A 15,430-nucleotide genomic window follows, 5' to 3' on the forward strand; every position below is an offset into this window, starting at 1 on the left:
CTTTGGCCGAGTGCCGCCGGGTCGGGTCACGACGCCCGAAGGCTGTGAAGAAACAGTTCGGATCGTAAAAGTTGGAGCACAGGGAGCTTTCAGGCACGGAGCAGATCGCTCTGCGTCTGCGCATAGCGGTTAACGACGGCCTGTCCCCAATTCCAGGTTTGTGTGATTTTCGTGAAGTCTTTTCAGAGGTTTTATACCCTTACAAAGGTCGAGCTTACTAATTTAATCAGTTACTAAAAAAAAGGTCTTAGTTCGAAAAATTGTAATACATATTTTTAATCTATATTAATTTTATAATAATTTTTTAGGAGCTTAATACGAAGTGAAGAAGTCATCAAAGTATATATATGTATTACTGATCAATATCAACAGCAAAGTCTATCTTTATTCAACAAATTTTATAATAATAATATAATTATAATAAAATAGAAAAAGAAAATTAAGGCAATTATTAAGAAAAGGAATTTAACCCTTCGGTGTCTGCACCATAGCTTCCCCATTTCTTGTTGTGATAATTTTTTTGGCAGAGATACTGCCATAAAGACGCAAAATACTTGAGTCAACAGATAATAAAATAAAGAATTCCACACACGTCTTCTGCTGCTGCTTCTGATACACTTGGCGCAATTACCTGAAATCGGCACAAGAGAAGCCCCGCAGAAAGGCACTCTCCTTCCCGGGGGGACAGGAAAATGTGCAGTCAACATTAGAAAGTAAGGCAAATCGAGGCAAAAAACAAAACTCTGCCGAAGATGTTCGATGAGATGGCACCGGCAGGGGCAAGGTGAGGAGAACACACACGACCGGCTGCGTGGAAATTGACCAAAAGTGAGCACTTTACCTGCCCAATTTGTGCCTGTCCAAGAGTTGTCTGGACAGGAAGATCTTGGCTTCAGCCCGCAAGATAGCATGTGAAAGTGTGCATAGAATGATGGAGCAGTGAAAATGGAAAATGGCCAAGTCCAGACTTTCCACTTCCTGTAGAAAATCTAGTCTGAGTTTGCGTGTAGAAAAAAAAGGAGAAAAATTAAAATAAAAACTGGTTATCTGCCGAGTAGAAAAGCCTTAAAAGGTTTCCCATTTTCCCTGTTTAAATAAAAAGACATTTTCCATTTTTTGCCATGCTTTATATAGTAAATTGTATATTTTGTTTTATATCGTGTTTGACCCCCCACATTTTACATTTTGTAACTTGAAAACTCTTTCCTCTTTCGAGCTCTCGAAAACTGTTTGTTTGCCTTGCGTAATATTTGATTTAAACATTCTACTTACTTACTTGGTGCAAAGTTGTGAATTATGTTCTGTTAGTAACATTAAAATGTAGAGTTAAGTTTAGATTTTTCGACAATGTCGCACACACATACTATCTCTCTCTCTTGTTCGTTTTGTAAAATAGTTTGGTTTTCTTGGAAAAAAGAGGCCTTAGTGCCTGGGTTTCCCTTAGCTTTATCACTCTACAGTTCAATATCTTATATTGGTGCGAGACAAAGTGCAATGTTAATTTTAAATATATATATATATATATTCTCTTCTTTTTCTTTGATTTTTGTAAATATTTCGAGGGCCCTGATTGGACGCCCTCCGTGGATCAAAAACAATTAAAGCGTTTTAGCTGCATTTTGATGCACGCTCCACAAGGGTTTTCCAAAAAGAATAATACGTGATTTGCCGAAATTCCAAATTGTAGTTCGATCTATATCCCTGATAGTGCCTCGATCCTCGGCGACATGAACTAAAGCACAGCTCTGTTATTAAGTATGATACTTCATTCATTTATTTAATTAAACAAAAGTGTGTAACTTAGGCAAACAAAAAGGGACTAAATGATTTCTGGGCCTGCGACCGATCAAAGTTGTCAAGAGCTCATTCGCTCGGCTTGAGATAGTTTAATTATATATAATACAATAAAATAAATATTAAACATAGGAGTAAGAAATAAAATTAGAAAGGGTTTTATTCATTCCAAAAATTACGCTGATCGATCCCCCTATGCGGGCTCACTCTTCGCATAGAGTTGCTTGGCTATTTACTACATCTCTTGGCTCTTTAGTTAGGTTTTGCATTAAAGACTTGCTGTGAGTTGGATTGCTTTCTAAACACTAAACATTTCGTGTTATTTGTATTTTTTTGTTACTCGGTTGCTTGCTGTTTGCTCTTGTAATTTCACTAAACTAATATTTAACATTTCATTACTTTCACACACAATATATGCTCTTAACAATTTCGTCAGCAAAAAATCGTATCAAAGAGTCTGCATACGTTTCAATACAAAATATAATCGTAATTAATATTCAACTCCATCTGCTACTCCTCCTTCCACCGCATCACTATCAAATCTACAAATCCTCCTCCTTAGGTCGAAATCGCGTCGTTCAGCAGCGCGTTCAGCTCCCGGATGTGCTGGGCCTTGGATCCGGTGGCCGTGGAGGCTCCACAAGCGCGTCCAACATAGCTATGGATAGTCAAAGAAGAACAGATTAGCTGGGGAATCCTGGGAGATGCTGATTCATTTATTGGGTTAGAGACACGTGCACTAGTCTTTAGTCTTGAAACTAGTTTTCTTTGGTTGCTTTCTTTAGCACACTTAGGGCAAATGGCAAATGTTCAATGAAATGAGGGGGTTAGGCAAGCGCAGGGTATTAGCTCTAGTTTATTAGAAATGAAAAGAGATCTTAGGTCGAGGCGGGAACTTAAAGGGAAACCACACCGAACCCAAACATTGAAATGGACTCCTGAAAGGAAGCATTCCCTTGCTTCCATTGTTTACATTTTATTTGTAATCCTTCGGATTGTTATCATAAATTCTCAAGCCTCTTTCGTACAGCAAACTGCCTTGAATCAGGATGTATGAAATGTCTGCCTACAAGCATCTAAAAGTCTACAAGTTTTCGATATAGTATGTTTGTTGTGTGGCTTATACAACACTTTGGACAAAACATACATAACAATGAATGGAACTGGACGACGACGTGGGTTAGATTGGAGCAATACACATGTCGGGGTTAACTGTGGTTATCTCTTTTACAACAAGGGACTTGCGAACGGCATAAAAATATGTGGGCGGGGAACTTATCAAAATTAAACTCAAAACGCAAAATCGAAACGAGCGTGCTTGGTTCTGAACTGTAAAGTAAGAGAGTAAGTAGTCAGAGGTTAAGATATAGTTTAGTTCGAGACTGGATAAAGTAGAGTAAGTAGAGTAGTAAGTAGGTTTTAGTGTATTGTTTCTTTTCTGGGAAAGGGTATAACAAACATCATGCCGAACAACAGAAATCAGTAATCAGCAATCGAGGAAAAGGAAACAAAAACAGAAACGGAAACGGAAACGAGACAAATGAGGAGTTAACGAAACTGAGAGTATTAATTTGGATCGCTCCGAGGGTAGTAGATAGTAGTGGTAGATAGATAGGTTGATTATTAGATAGATTAATTGTAGATATATAGATTGTATTTGATCGCGGGCAGCATCGTTGCTTAGCTAGCTGTGTGTTCCTGGTGGTCCTCTCACCTAATTTTGCGTCCGGACTTGGCCTTACGCGTTCCGGGAGCGGCCGCGATGCCCGCTGGCCTATTGAAATCGTGTCGTACGTTCTTTAGGTCAAAGTGCTTGGCGGCATTAAACTCGCCACTCTGGGCCGCCGTAGCAGGATCCGTAGGATCGCCCTTCGCGTTCGAGGCGGCGAACATGCGGCTTAGCCAGGGTTTCGATTTTTGATCGGAATCGGAGTCGGATTCGTGATTAGTATGATCATTAGTGGTAGTAGTATTGGTGGTTGTATTGGAGAAGGAGGATTGCTCATCGCTTTGGCTGTAACAATAACACATACACAGAGAGAAAACGAGAGAGAAAGAGAGAGGATTTGTTTTTGTTTGGTTTTTTTTGTTTGTTTTTGATTTCTTTTGTTGTTTCGAATTTGTCACAAATTTTGTTCATTATTTTTGAGTTCCGCCAATTTGCTCGTCACATATTTACACAACGAATGGGACTGGGTTTGAGGGACTGGGTTTTGGTTTTCAGAATAACACAAAACTGGTATTTGCTCATCGTCTTGCACAAGTTTCGATTAGTAAAGAAAGATACAACTTAACGAGGGCATCAGGGGTTAAACAAAATCATAAAGAAGAAGCCATGCCAAGTAAAATGAACAGAATGAATTGTTTCTAATGAGTGATGAAGCCAATTTGCTGATGGACTCGCTTGGAGAATTTTCTGTGATCGAATTTATAGGTTTCGAGGTGACAAAAATGTTGATTTGGTTTTCTTTTGCAGTGCCTGGACATGCTCATCCAAAACAGAATTAAAGATAACTCAAGGCGGATATCCGTTCAATGTGTTTGTGTGTGTGGAATGTGTTGTTGTTTCTTTTTTTATCACTTTTCTAGGGTCTAAGTCTAGCTACTCAGGAAGAGATATTGGGAGAGATATATATAGAGATAGGCGGTAGCAGCTAGGAGGCATGATGAGGGGTGATAGGAAGCTCTAAGTTCAATCAATTTTTAGACAAAACCGTATGACGATAGCTTATTATTTAAGATAAATAAATATACGAAGGGAATACAGGTGGAAATTCATTGAGAATTAAATAATATATAACAAAACACTGCCTTTGTGCCAAAAAGTAGTTCGAAAATGTGATTTCTGGTATTTAGATCTCGAAATATTGTAAATTCAAGAATTTAGGATTAAAAAATGCGTTCATTTGAAATACTGTTCTTAAGTTAGTAATAAATTTGAATGGATTTAACCCACAGAATTTTCTATTATTAAATTTTTTAGCGTCATACGGCATTGACAACTAAGAAAAATAGCGATAGGCTTCGATAAAAAAAAATATAGTTCAGTAAAATAATGATTGGGTTAATGCAAAAATATAGTGAAATAATAGCAAAGGAGAGAAAGATATCGAGAGAATCAAAGTAAATAAACAGATACAGTGCACGGTGAGAGTAGTGGGTGCACTTCACTCTAAAGGGACAGAGATAAACAGAGAGATTGCAGAAGATACGTAGCCTGAGGGACAAGGATCAGGCTGAGGCGCGGGCTCAGTCTCGAGTGGATGGGATTCGGTGACCGCTTAGTGTTCTAGCCCTGGCACCTACCTGATGTCGCGGCTGTGGTTGAGGGCGGTCAGGAAACGGGGCTGCACATAGGTCCAGCAGCCCTGGTTCTTGTGCTCCTCCTGGGCCCACACGAGCTCAGCGTTCTTGTATAGGTTGGCCTGCTCCTTGACCAGGTCGAAGGGGAAGGGCGAAATCTAAAGAAAATGAAATCAATAATTAGCTGATTCTGCATTCCTTTTAAGAAAAACCAGTGTAGTTCATACCTGCTCCACACGCACGATGGCCACCTCGTTCTCCAGCTTCTTGTCGGCACGCGCCTTGGTCAGATCGTAGTAGACGCGACCCGTGCAGAAGACAACCTTCTTAACGTTGCTCGGGTTCTCACCGGCCACTCGGTCGGGGATGATGCGCTGGAACTCGCTGCCCTCGCTCATCTCGCTGAAGGGGCTCTTGGCCTCCGGGTGACGCAGCAACGACTTGGGCGTGCACAGAATGAGGGGCTTGCGGAAGGGCAGAGCGATCTGGCGGCGCAGGATGTGATAGTAGTTGGCGGGCGTCGTGCAGTTGGCCACGATCCAGTTGATGTCATGCAGCTGGCGGGTGCCGAACTCATCGGACTCCGGGGGGAAGTAGTCGGGATCGTCGCTGCTCATCTGCAGGAAGCGCTCCACGCGGCACGAGGAGTGCTCGGGTCCCATGCCCTCCATGCCGTGGGGCAGCAGCATAACCAGACCGGACTGGCGCACCCACTTGGACTGACCGCTGGAGATGAACTGATCGATGATCGACTGAGCCGTGTTGCTGAAATCTCCGAACTGAGCCTCCCACAGCACCAGGGCGTTGGGGTTGGTCATCGAGTAACCGTGCTCAAAGCCAAGCACAGCGTACTCCGACAGCGAGCTGTTCGACACGGAGTAGGGCGCCTGGTCAGGGTACATGTGCTGCAGCGAGTTGTAGGTGGCCTTGTCCACCAGCTGGTGGTGCAGAACGTGGTGACGATGCGAGAAGGTACCGCGCTCCACATCCTGACCGGAGAGGCGGACGTGAATGCCCTCCTTCAGCAGCGAGCCGAAGGCCATGGCCTCACCCAGAGCCCAATCGGCGATTTTCTCGTCCACCATTGCTTTACGGGCGGCCAGCACACGAAGCAGACCCCTAAACAGAGGATATATTAAAATATATTTAATGGATAATATTAGTAAAACTCACTTGTGGATCACGAATTCCGCGGCATTTGGTGGCGGCGACGAGAAACGGTTACCGATGTGAATGAGCGTCTCCTCCTTGACACCAGTGGGTGCCACCTTCAGGGGGTCCTTGCCCTCGAAGAAGCCAGACCAGGGCGAGTCCAGCCAGTCCTTGTACTTGACGTGAGTCTCGGTCTTGGCCAGAGCGAAGGCCTCCTCGCAGATGTTCTCGTACTTGGCGGCCACGGACTTGACTTCCTCGCCGGTGACGGTACCCTCGGCAATCAGCTTGTCGGCATACAGATCCAGGCAGTTCTTGTGCTTGCGGATCTTCTGGTACATAAGCGGTTGGGTGAACATGGGCTCGTCGATCTCGTTGTGTCCGTTGCGTCGGTATCCCACCAGATCGATAACGCAGTCCTTGTGGAAAGTGGCACGCCATTCGGCAGCCACCTTGCACACGTGCATCACAGCCTCTGGATCATCGGCGTTTACGTGGAAGATGGGAGCGTTGACCACACGGGCCACGTCCGTGCAGTAGGGTGAGGACCTCGAGAAACGGGGATCGGTGGTGAAGCCAATCTGGTTGTTGGCCACCACGTGGATGGTGCCGTGGGTGGTGTAGTCGGGCAGGTCCGAAAGATGCATCGTCTCGTAAACAACACCCTGGCCGCAGAAGGCGGCATCACCGTGAATCAGGATGGACATGACCTTCTTGCCCTCCTGGTCACCGCGGTAGAACTGCTCGGCACGGGTCTTGCCCTGCACGACGGGATCCACGGCCTCCAAATGGGAGGGGTTGGCCACCACAGCCAGGCGGATGTTCTTGTTTGTCACGCGGTTCAGACGCTCGATGTACGTACCCAAATGGTATTTGACATCACCAGAACCCTAAAGAAAAACTCTTTATTATGGGATATTCCCTTTTGGAAAGCTGTCTAGTGTAACTTACATCATCAGCGGCCTCCAGACCAGCAAACTGGGTGAAGATCTGGTTCAGGGGCTTGCGGCACACGTTGGCCAAGGTGTTGAGGCGTCCACGATGGGGCATACCCATGATGACGGACTCCACGCCCAGCTCGGTGGACACATCAATGATCTCCTTCAGGGCTGGGATCATGATCTCGCAACCTTCCAGACCGAAACGCTTCTCGGAGGAGTACTTCTTGGCCAAGAAAGCCTCGAAGCCGGTGGCACGGGTCAAACGGGCCAGGATCAGGCGCTTCTCCTCGGGCGAGAAGTTCAGGACGCCGGGTGTCTCGAAACGCTTGCGGATCCAGTTGCACTGCTCCAGGGAGTTGATGAACATGAACTCCACACCAATCTTGTTGCAGTAGACGTTCTCCAGGCGGTTCAGGATTTCCCTTAAAAGCAATGAGATTTGAAGATCAATAATGAAGTAGTAAATAGTGGTATATACTCACTTCAGGGGCAGGGAGGCCTCATCGCCACCGATAAAGGTGGTGCTGGGCAGCTTGAACTGGCGCTCCATATCCTGCTCGCCTGTTTCCGTAACGAATTGGGGTTAAGAATGGGTTTTTTACTTTAGTAAGCAGCTCGGAAAGGTGGGGGTCAAGTGAGGTTTATGTTAGTAAACTGTAGGCGGCAAATGTTGGTTTTGAAATTCGGAGTGTAATGATATTTTAGTTTCTTCGTTGGTACCAGCAGAAACCTAATAAGAAATAGATGAATAACGCTCATACATGTGAATTGAAAGCACGACAAATTCCAGAGCAGAAAATAGTAAAGCGTTACACATCTTGTTCTTATATTGCGTCTTTGCTGCGAGTACCATTCAGGGTGTACGAGTACAAAAAGTTCGGATTGGGTTCATGCTCATCTTGGTTCTTAACTGACACTTTCTCAAACACTTGGCGCCACTGGCCAGTGGACATGCATTAGACACTGATGGTGATAACTGAACTGAAATTGTTTCCCGAATGGTTTCATAATCATTTCACTTGCAATCAGACTAATTGGGGCTTATCATCGATCGATTTCCCTTCGTTTCGCTTGTGAAAAAAATAAAACTATCATGCAATCTATATTCATGACAAGGTCGAACGAACTCGTGAGAATAAATAATAATAACAGTACTTCAACTTATTGTCACATATTTTAAATTACATTATTATAATGAAAACAATGAGGCAGGAGAATGTACAAACGATGTAACACAAATTGGCAATATATAGGCGTATATTTACTTGGTTCTATATATCATACACAACATTTGTGTGGTGGGATTCGATTTTGATGTCGGGTTTATCGTGTGTGCGTGAAAGACAAGAGACAGTCACTACCACAATGTTCTCGGTATGTTCTTAAGGTATGTACAGATCAAGATCAAGGAGATCAAGGAAAAGGGTTAAGGAACGCAAAACGGGGCGTGGTGTGTCCCGGGTCGAATTTACTTACCGAAACTGAAATTAGCGTAAATGGATTTCGTCGAGGAGTTGCCAGGCAATTCTGGTGTATTAATTTCGAGTGGGTCGAGGTGAGCAATATTATGTCCTCGAATCTAAGGTGTCAGTTTTGGGTGGATTGGTGGTGTGTGTGGTGTTGGTAGTATTAACAATGTTTTCGGATTGGTTTTGGTTCGTTTTCGATTTGTTTTTAGGTTTGCACAACACACACACATAATAAGTACAAAGAGAGAGAATTTGGAATTCGTTTTAAACATTGTTTTCGAGACGAGATTTGGCGGTTTTCGGTTTGAGTTTCGATTGCAGTTTTTGTTTTCAATTTGGTTTAACATTTAGGTTAGGAAGCGGTTATATAAAAATAAAGTAAAAAGAAAATAATCAATTAAAATTATAGATACGTAGTATAGTATGGCATAAAAACGAAAAATATAAACAGAACAGATACAACAGATTCCTCAGCGCACAGAACACAAAATGAAGCAAACTCTAAGGGCTCAGTAAGTAGACAATGATCGGTAGATATAAATGGTAATGTTTCGTTTTGTCGAATGTTAATCAAGGATCGGGGATCAGTGCAGTGCACAGGACAGAGGCAGATAAATAGATAAAGAGACATGAAAGTGGGGTGCCGAAACAGAGAAAGAGTAGAGAAAACTAGAACTATAAACCGTAACTGAAAGACGAAGAACTTTGAGAAAGCCAAACACCAAAAGGTTACTTACAGGAAATACCATAAACCTAGAACTATAGAACGGAACTCGCTAACTATAACTTATGGATAATTTTCAATTTTCCTGCTCCTCATCAACTCCGAATTTCACTTAACATTCTTCTGCGGTTAAAGGTTATTTAAGCACAATATAATCGTTCGTTGTTTTTCGGGATGTTTAACTTAGGCTCTAGGTGTTGGGATGGGAGGGAGTAGCGGTTGGTGCTCGATTATCGGATTGAGTGCGTCTATGGTTGGGTTAAATGAGAGAGAGATTGTTCTGTAAAAAGAAGAATTTACCAAACAAAAACCCAGAGTGCTGCCTGAGCACATCTTCGTTAGCACGACGTGCTAGACCATCCTTGCAAACGGTTTTTTCGCGTGTTAAAATTCCAAGCGGATCCAGATCAGATGCCAAATGACCACGTGACTATATTGTATGGTTCGAACAATTTGTAGACAGATATTGGTTGATTATACATATGTGGGGTAGATCATATAGGTCTTAGGTATATCAAGAGGGGGTTATCGTGTTTGTGTGGCCTTAGTAACTAACTCAAACAATGGAAATCAGCTACAAATCAACGGGCTTTAACTTTACCAACAAAATTCTAATTCATGTGCAACTTAAAAGAAACACTCCTTCTCTGGCAATACCCCTTCGGTACGTACCCCAGATAAGTTAATGGGAAATGGTGCTAAGAAAGTATGGCCCCCAAACAGTAAGGTGGTAAGCCGGGATGGAGGTGATCGAACAGATTAATCAAACTACTTATGAACTTCTACTCGCTACCAACTAAATGGAAATGGGAATGGAAACCAATATCGATGCCGTGAGGGAACTCAAAGACTATCTCTACCATGTGTACTGGACGCGGTATGAACTGGTTTCTTGGGAAATGAGAACACACATAAAACAGGGGGCAAAGGCAACTCTAATAATCATAATCTAAACATAAACATTAACTGAACCTAGGAGAACGTAAAAAACAAAAAGCGCCAAACGAATACGAATACGATCCGCAATGGCTGTGGCAGCTGCAATCTCCACTGTTCGACTTCTGTGAACCAGTTGGGGAGGGGAAGCCAGCACGAGCCGACATACCTGGTAGCTCCTGATGATGGCCTGCACGGCCAAATGGTCGTCAATGGTCTTGGAGTCGGGCGCTGCGCCAGAGACGGCGGCTCCACCGAAGTTGAAGGCCGTCAGCGGCAGAGTGTTGGCCTGCACGGGCGCCAAGTTCGGGGGGCTGACATAGCTGTTGCTGCGGAAGTACGCATCCCAGGACTGCAAATAAGAGGGAAGCTTTACTAATTGCACATCAAATTATATATAACATTTACGATGATGAATATATTGAGTAACTTCCTTAACACGGAAATAACTTAAAGCCAACAAAGCAAACCCCTTTCGAATTACTTGAATCACACCCGGAATTAATCACTCTCCATTAACAATTACTTACGGTGTGCACGGAGGTGGGATCCCTCAGCCAGGCATTGTACATCTCCTCCACATAGGAGGCGGTGCTGCCGTTGGCGAATGGCTCAGCTGCCGCAGAGTTGTAGGTGCGCACAGCAGCTGCAGCAGTGACCTTGGCCATCTGAAAAGAAATTACCAGTTATAGATAAACTTTTAGTAATGATCAATGACCAACAGACTCACCTGCTTGCTGGTGTTGCTCTTGAGGAGCCATGTGGCAAAGTTCTTGTGCGCCATCGGCGACAACGCCAGGCTGAAGGCTGTGTGGGCTCTATGCATTTTGTAGATTTACAAAATAATACTGAAAATGAAGAGAGACATTAGTTGGTTTGGGGATCTTATCAACTGATTAATCTATGGCGCTTTGTTGACAAACAAGCCACATAGAAGATAGCACACCCGCCCCCTAATAACCTGACCCTCTCGGCTGCTGTAAACGCGATTAGATTAGACCCAGAAACCTTTACGTCATGGCCGCTTTTTCGGTGTTTTAACTGTGTCATCGCCGATCTACTGCCAGCTAATTGAAACTTGTTGCCAACCACCCATCGGGAGGTAGTTATGAAATTCCTCACGAAACGAGTTAACAATGAATGTGTGGCCAGCGGTGTATTTGTGGCAAATTTACATACGTCTAAAGCCTGACTAGACCAGACCGTATGGTTAGGCGGATCGCTAAGGCACACACACGTGATGCCGAACGTCCCATGACGTCAAACTGGCGTGGGTAGTTCCGCTCGTCGTCTTTTTGATAATCAGCCAAGAAATTGCGGAGATACTTTGGCCCCCAAAAAAATAATAAAATGGTGAAATGGGGCTTATTTTTTTGGGGCTATGAGCGAGAGAAGGTAGAGAGAGCGAGCAGCTGCTTTTTGCGCAGTTTTTTCATTTCGTTTCTTAATCAGTTGTGAATATTTGCTGGTTGGACTTTTGTTTGCCAAATACGTATCACGGTCAGCATCCACCTGTGTTTTTTTTGGGAACGAACGAGTTTGCGTTGAGGGAGATAACGTCAAGTGTGAATGTCCCGGGGTCGGAGTAATAAATTCCTGGCGGTCTGTGACTAAACGCAGAACCCTCTAGACGCGAAACCCAGGTGATAAGATGATGGCGCTGCGTAAAACCGGCCTCTGTTGTCGATCATGCCACGCCAGCAGTTCCAGCGGAATTTGTCAATTATTAATCAAATTATTTGTGATAAGGACGCGCGTGCGGATGTCGTAATTGAATCGCTATCTTAGGCCAAAGTCGTGCAAAAAAAAAAAAACAAAAAAGGCAGTGACTGTGGCTGGGAATTAATGGGAAAGTCTGGGAAGAGGCGTGGCCGGGTCACATGTCTTATCGGCAAACGCATGCTGCTGGCGCTGTCCAGACGATCAAAATCAAATGATTACAAAACACTGGCCCCCAAATCCCAAACCTCTCCCCCGACCAAAAAATAAAAAAAAGGGAAAGGAAGCAATTGGAGCGGCTAACCGGTTTGAAGCGGTCAAAGTTAAGTATTTGAATGTGCAGCAGCAACATAAGCACAGTGTGAATTCGGTAATAGTTACAGATACATTTACAGCTGTAGCTGCAGCTACAGTGGAAAAGATAATTGAATTTAGCCGCCTACAAACACTGCTCCTCTCAGTGTTATCTATTTGTTTGCTTGTTTTGTGCTGGCGCTTTTCACAAACTGCTTTCCTTTGCAATTATATTCTGCTCGACGTCGCCGCCGCTGTTACGAAAACAGATTACATAAGTGCAAAAAAAATAATAAAACAGACTCGCGTGAGAGCAGCAAAATTATTAGAACGCTCAGATGGAGCTAATTAGTGTGAAATAGGACGGCGAGCAGCCTGCTTTCATTTGGAGCGTGTCTGGAAAAATCCATTAAAGTATTGCCGATATTTTCGGGAATGGGGGATAGTGACTAGCCGACCGAATATACACTGCACGGCACCGAATGTCTTGTATGGTATATAGGTGCGTATACTATAGCGCATACGATTGCTCCAAAAAAGCAAAACCAACCGAATATATGTACTCGACGCACTCGTATCCGTATCTCGCAGATACGCGGCTAACGTTTGTTCGGGCTGAGTGCTGCGCGTCGACTGAAGCGAATGCGAGCGGAATGCAAAGGCTGCCGTCACCGTCACCGTCGCCGCCGTCGAGAGTGAAATATAAAATTTAGAAATCGAAAATTTGCTCTTCGCGAGCGGCGGCCACAAGAGGAGCAGTGTGTTTTTGTGGGGAAAGCGGAGAGTGTGTGTGTGTGTGTGTGTGATAAAAAGCACACACAATGCTGACTGTGGCACATGACAACTCGGCGTTGTATCTTTATCTTCAGGCAAAAGGGGGTTTGGTCTTCGCGCTGAGAGAGAAGGAAAGACCAAGGCGGACCTGAGTGTTATCAGGTATATTATGTATGTCGACTGTCCTTCCTCCGGCTATCTGGCCTATTCGCCACTCTCTCTCTCTTCGCATTGTTCCCCCGAGTCTTGCGTATTTATAGCCAAATTTGTTTACAACAAACCCAAAGTCCGTTCGTCAGCCGGCTGACTGTTTGAACAGATACCGCCCACACAGGCGAAAAGAGGCAGAGACGGTGACACAGAGAGGAAGAAGAGGTAATATGATCAAAAATCAATAAACGGAATGTTGCTTTTCTTTTAAACCTATTTTTCAAGGTCAATAACAATTGAAATTGAATTATACGGCGAAAAAATGCACTAAGTAATTTAAAATAACAAAATGAGCACTTTAAATGAATTCAGTTTTACTATTTAAAAAGATTCATTTCCCAAGTTAAAATTAGTTCTTTCAAGAATAATATGTATTATTTTAAAGCCAAAAATAAACCTTTAAAAATAAAACTCTTTGAAAAAAAAACAATCGGATTTAATTAATGGAAATTAACTAAATTTTTTATGTATGAATAATGGTTTTCTTTCAGTGTACTAAATGCGTCAAGTACAATGCGCTTAAATTCGTGACTGTATGTATGAATGAATATCAATTACCTTACCGCTAATCAATAAACTTTTCAAGTTCACAAGCAAACCAAGTTAATTTATCAATTTACCTCTAAAAGCAGTGAAAATTACCGAAACTGAAAATACCCTTGCTTTCAAGTTCTTTTGATATACTAACTTTAAAATTATCAGTCACAGGCTGCCTTTTAGTAACTGGCTCTCAGATTAAGTAGGGTAAGTACCTTATGAGCAATGCAATGAGCCTTCTGGGAAAGCTGATAATGGAAAATGAGTTCTGGGAAGATAAAAATAATGCCTCTTTATATAAGTTTAAATATTAATTCAATCAACAATGATGCCATTTTCCAGAAAATGTATGAAAATATGGGGTAATATAAAGTTTCCCAACTCATCGAACGAATCAAAATACCCTTTCAAAAAGGGTATAAGAAAGGTACCAAAGGCGCATTAGATAAGGTTGAGGTCTCGGGTTAGCCGCTACAAAAACCTGCAACTGCATTCCATTGAAAACCCTAGACGAGCCCCCAAAAAGAGGAAGAGGAAGAAGAGGGGCACAACAACATGAGGTAATTGAAGCGTGTCCAAGAGGCGGGACACGGATACTATTACTATTCCTGATCTGGGGCCAGGGCAGCCGGCTTATCATAGGTTGCGAGTGCTCCACATTTATCAATAAAAACTAGTTCCCCTTAGCAAACGGATAAAAATGCGGCAGACAATGCGGCCGCGCGCTTTCGTCGAGTCTCTTTTCATTTCATTTTTTGATTGATGATTCATTTGTGGGTCGGAGAAAAAGCACACGCGGCACAGTCGTCAATTGCGTCATCGTTGCGAGTTTTAGTTAATTTTACAGCGGCATCTGTGACGTATTCGTTGTTGCTTGTTTTGCATTGCGAAATTTCACTTTTCAGCTGGCGACAGGCGCAAGCGCTTTTCCGACCACCGAGCGCCGCCCACCTGCACTTTTGGCATTATATAAGCACACACACAGTCCTTGGGTATTTCCCGATGCAGAAAACCCTGGAAAACTCAATAATCAAGAGTTCTCAAGTTGCACCACCCAGCGGAAAATGGAACACGCGGTAATGTGGCACTTATTGGCCAAGGGAATCGATTCCAGGAACTCCACATGACAGCAAAGCAGGCTTGAATCTGAGCCAGAGGAAAATCACTCGATTTGTCGGTTTTCAGGAAAGGAGAACACTAGCACTCGGTCGCCACGGTTACCTGGTAGCTTTTCAAAATTCACCGCACTTGATTCACTTAAAACTAGCTTAAAAGTTTAAATATTTACTTTTTGCAGCCGAAACTATGTCTTCTAGAGCTGGAAGTAGCTCGATATCTTCGATATTCGCATACGTTTTTCGGATATCGATGTTTTTTGTTTTGGTGGTGTGGTATCGGTTGGAGGGTAGGGATCTCGGCTTCAAAAAGATATTGACTTGAGCGCCTTAGCTGTGACTGCAACCAAATTTATTTGTAACATTGCATCGATTTTTAAATCTTATTAATTTTGTAGTCCATTTTCTTTTAAATTTTAATCTTTATATTTATGGATGTGCCATAAAGAAAGTTGGTAAGTA

The 15,430-nt window shown here is 43.3% G+C and overlaps 1 protein-coding gene across 16 annotated transcripts; it reads right to left on the reverse strand.

The window, feature by feature from the left end:
• Positions 1-1,751: 1,751 nt before the first annotated feature.
• On the reverse strand, positions 1,752-15,220 carry Ogdh (oxoglutarate dehydrogenase Nc73EF). Of its 16 annotated transcripts, none has more exons than XM_086833483.1 (12): positions 15,142-15,220; positions 11,050-11,167; positions 10,850-10,987; positions 10,489-10,671; positions 8,667-8,769; positions 7,673-7,751; positions 7,201-7,612; positions 6,271-7,139; positions 5,325-6,216; positions 5,101-5,255; positions 3,509-3,808; positions 1,752-2,452 (listed from the first exon to the last, which is right to left on the reverse strand). In XM_086833483.1, exons 2-12 carry the CDS (start codon positions 11,143-11,145, stop codon positions 2,353-2,355), a joined length of 3,327 nt encoding a protein of 1,108 aa, XP_086689609.1. In that variant the 5' UTR covers positions 11,146-11,167; positions 15,142-15,220; the 3' UTR covers positions 1,752-2,352. The 16 variants fall into 16 exon arrangements, with proteins under 16 accessions (XP_086689609.1, XP_086689605.1, XP_086689610.1 ...); XM_086833479.1 differs by lacking the exon at positions 8,667-8,769 and adding an exon at positions 9,684-9,813 and having other exon boundaries at positions 15,142-15,201; XM_086833484.1 differs by having other exon boundaries at positions 15,075-15,193.
• Between the last annotated feature and the right edge of the window lie 210 nt (positions 15,221-15,430).

Source organism: Drosophila serrata, unplaced genomic scaffold (assembly GCF_035046125.1).
Source record: "Drosophila serrata isolate PLE 108 unplaced genomic scaffold, ASM3504612v1 contig_272, whole genome shotgun sequence".
NCBI lineage: Eukaryota > Metazoa > Arthropoda > Insecta > Diptera > Drosophilidae > Drosophila > Drosophila serrata.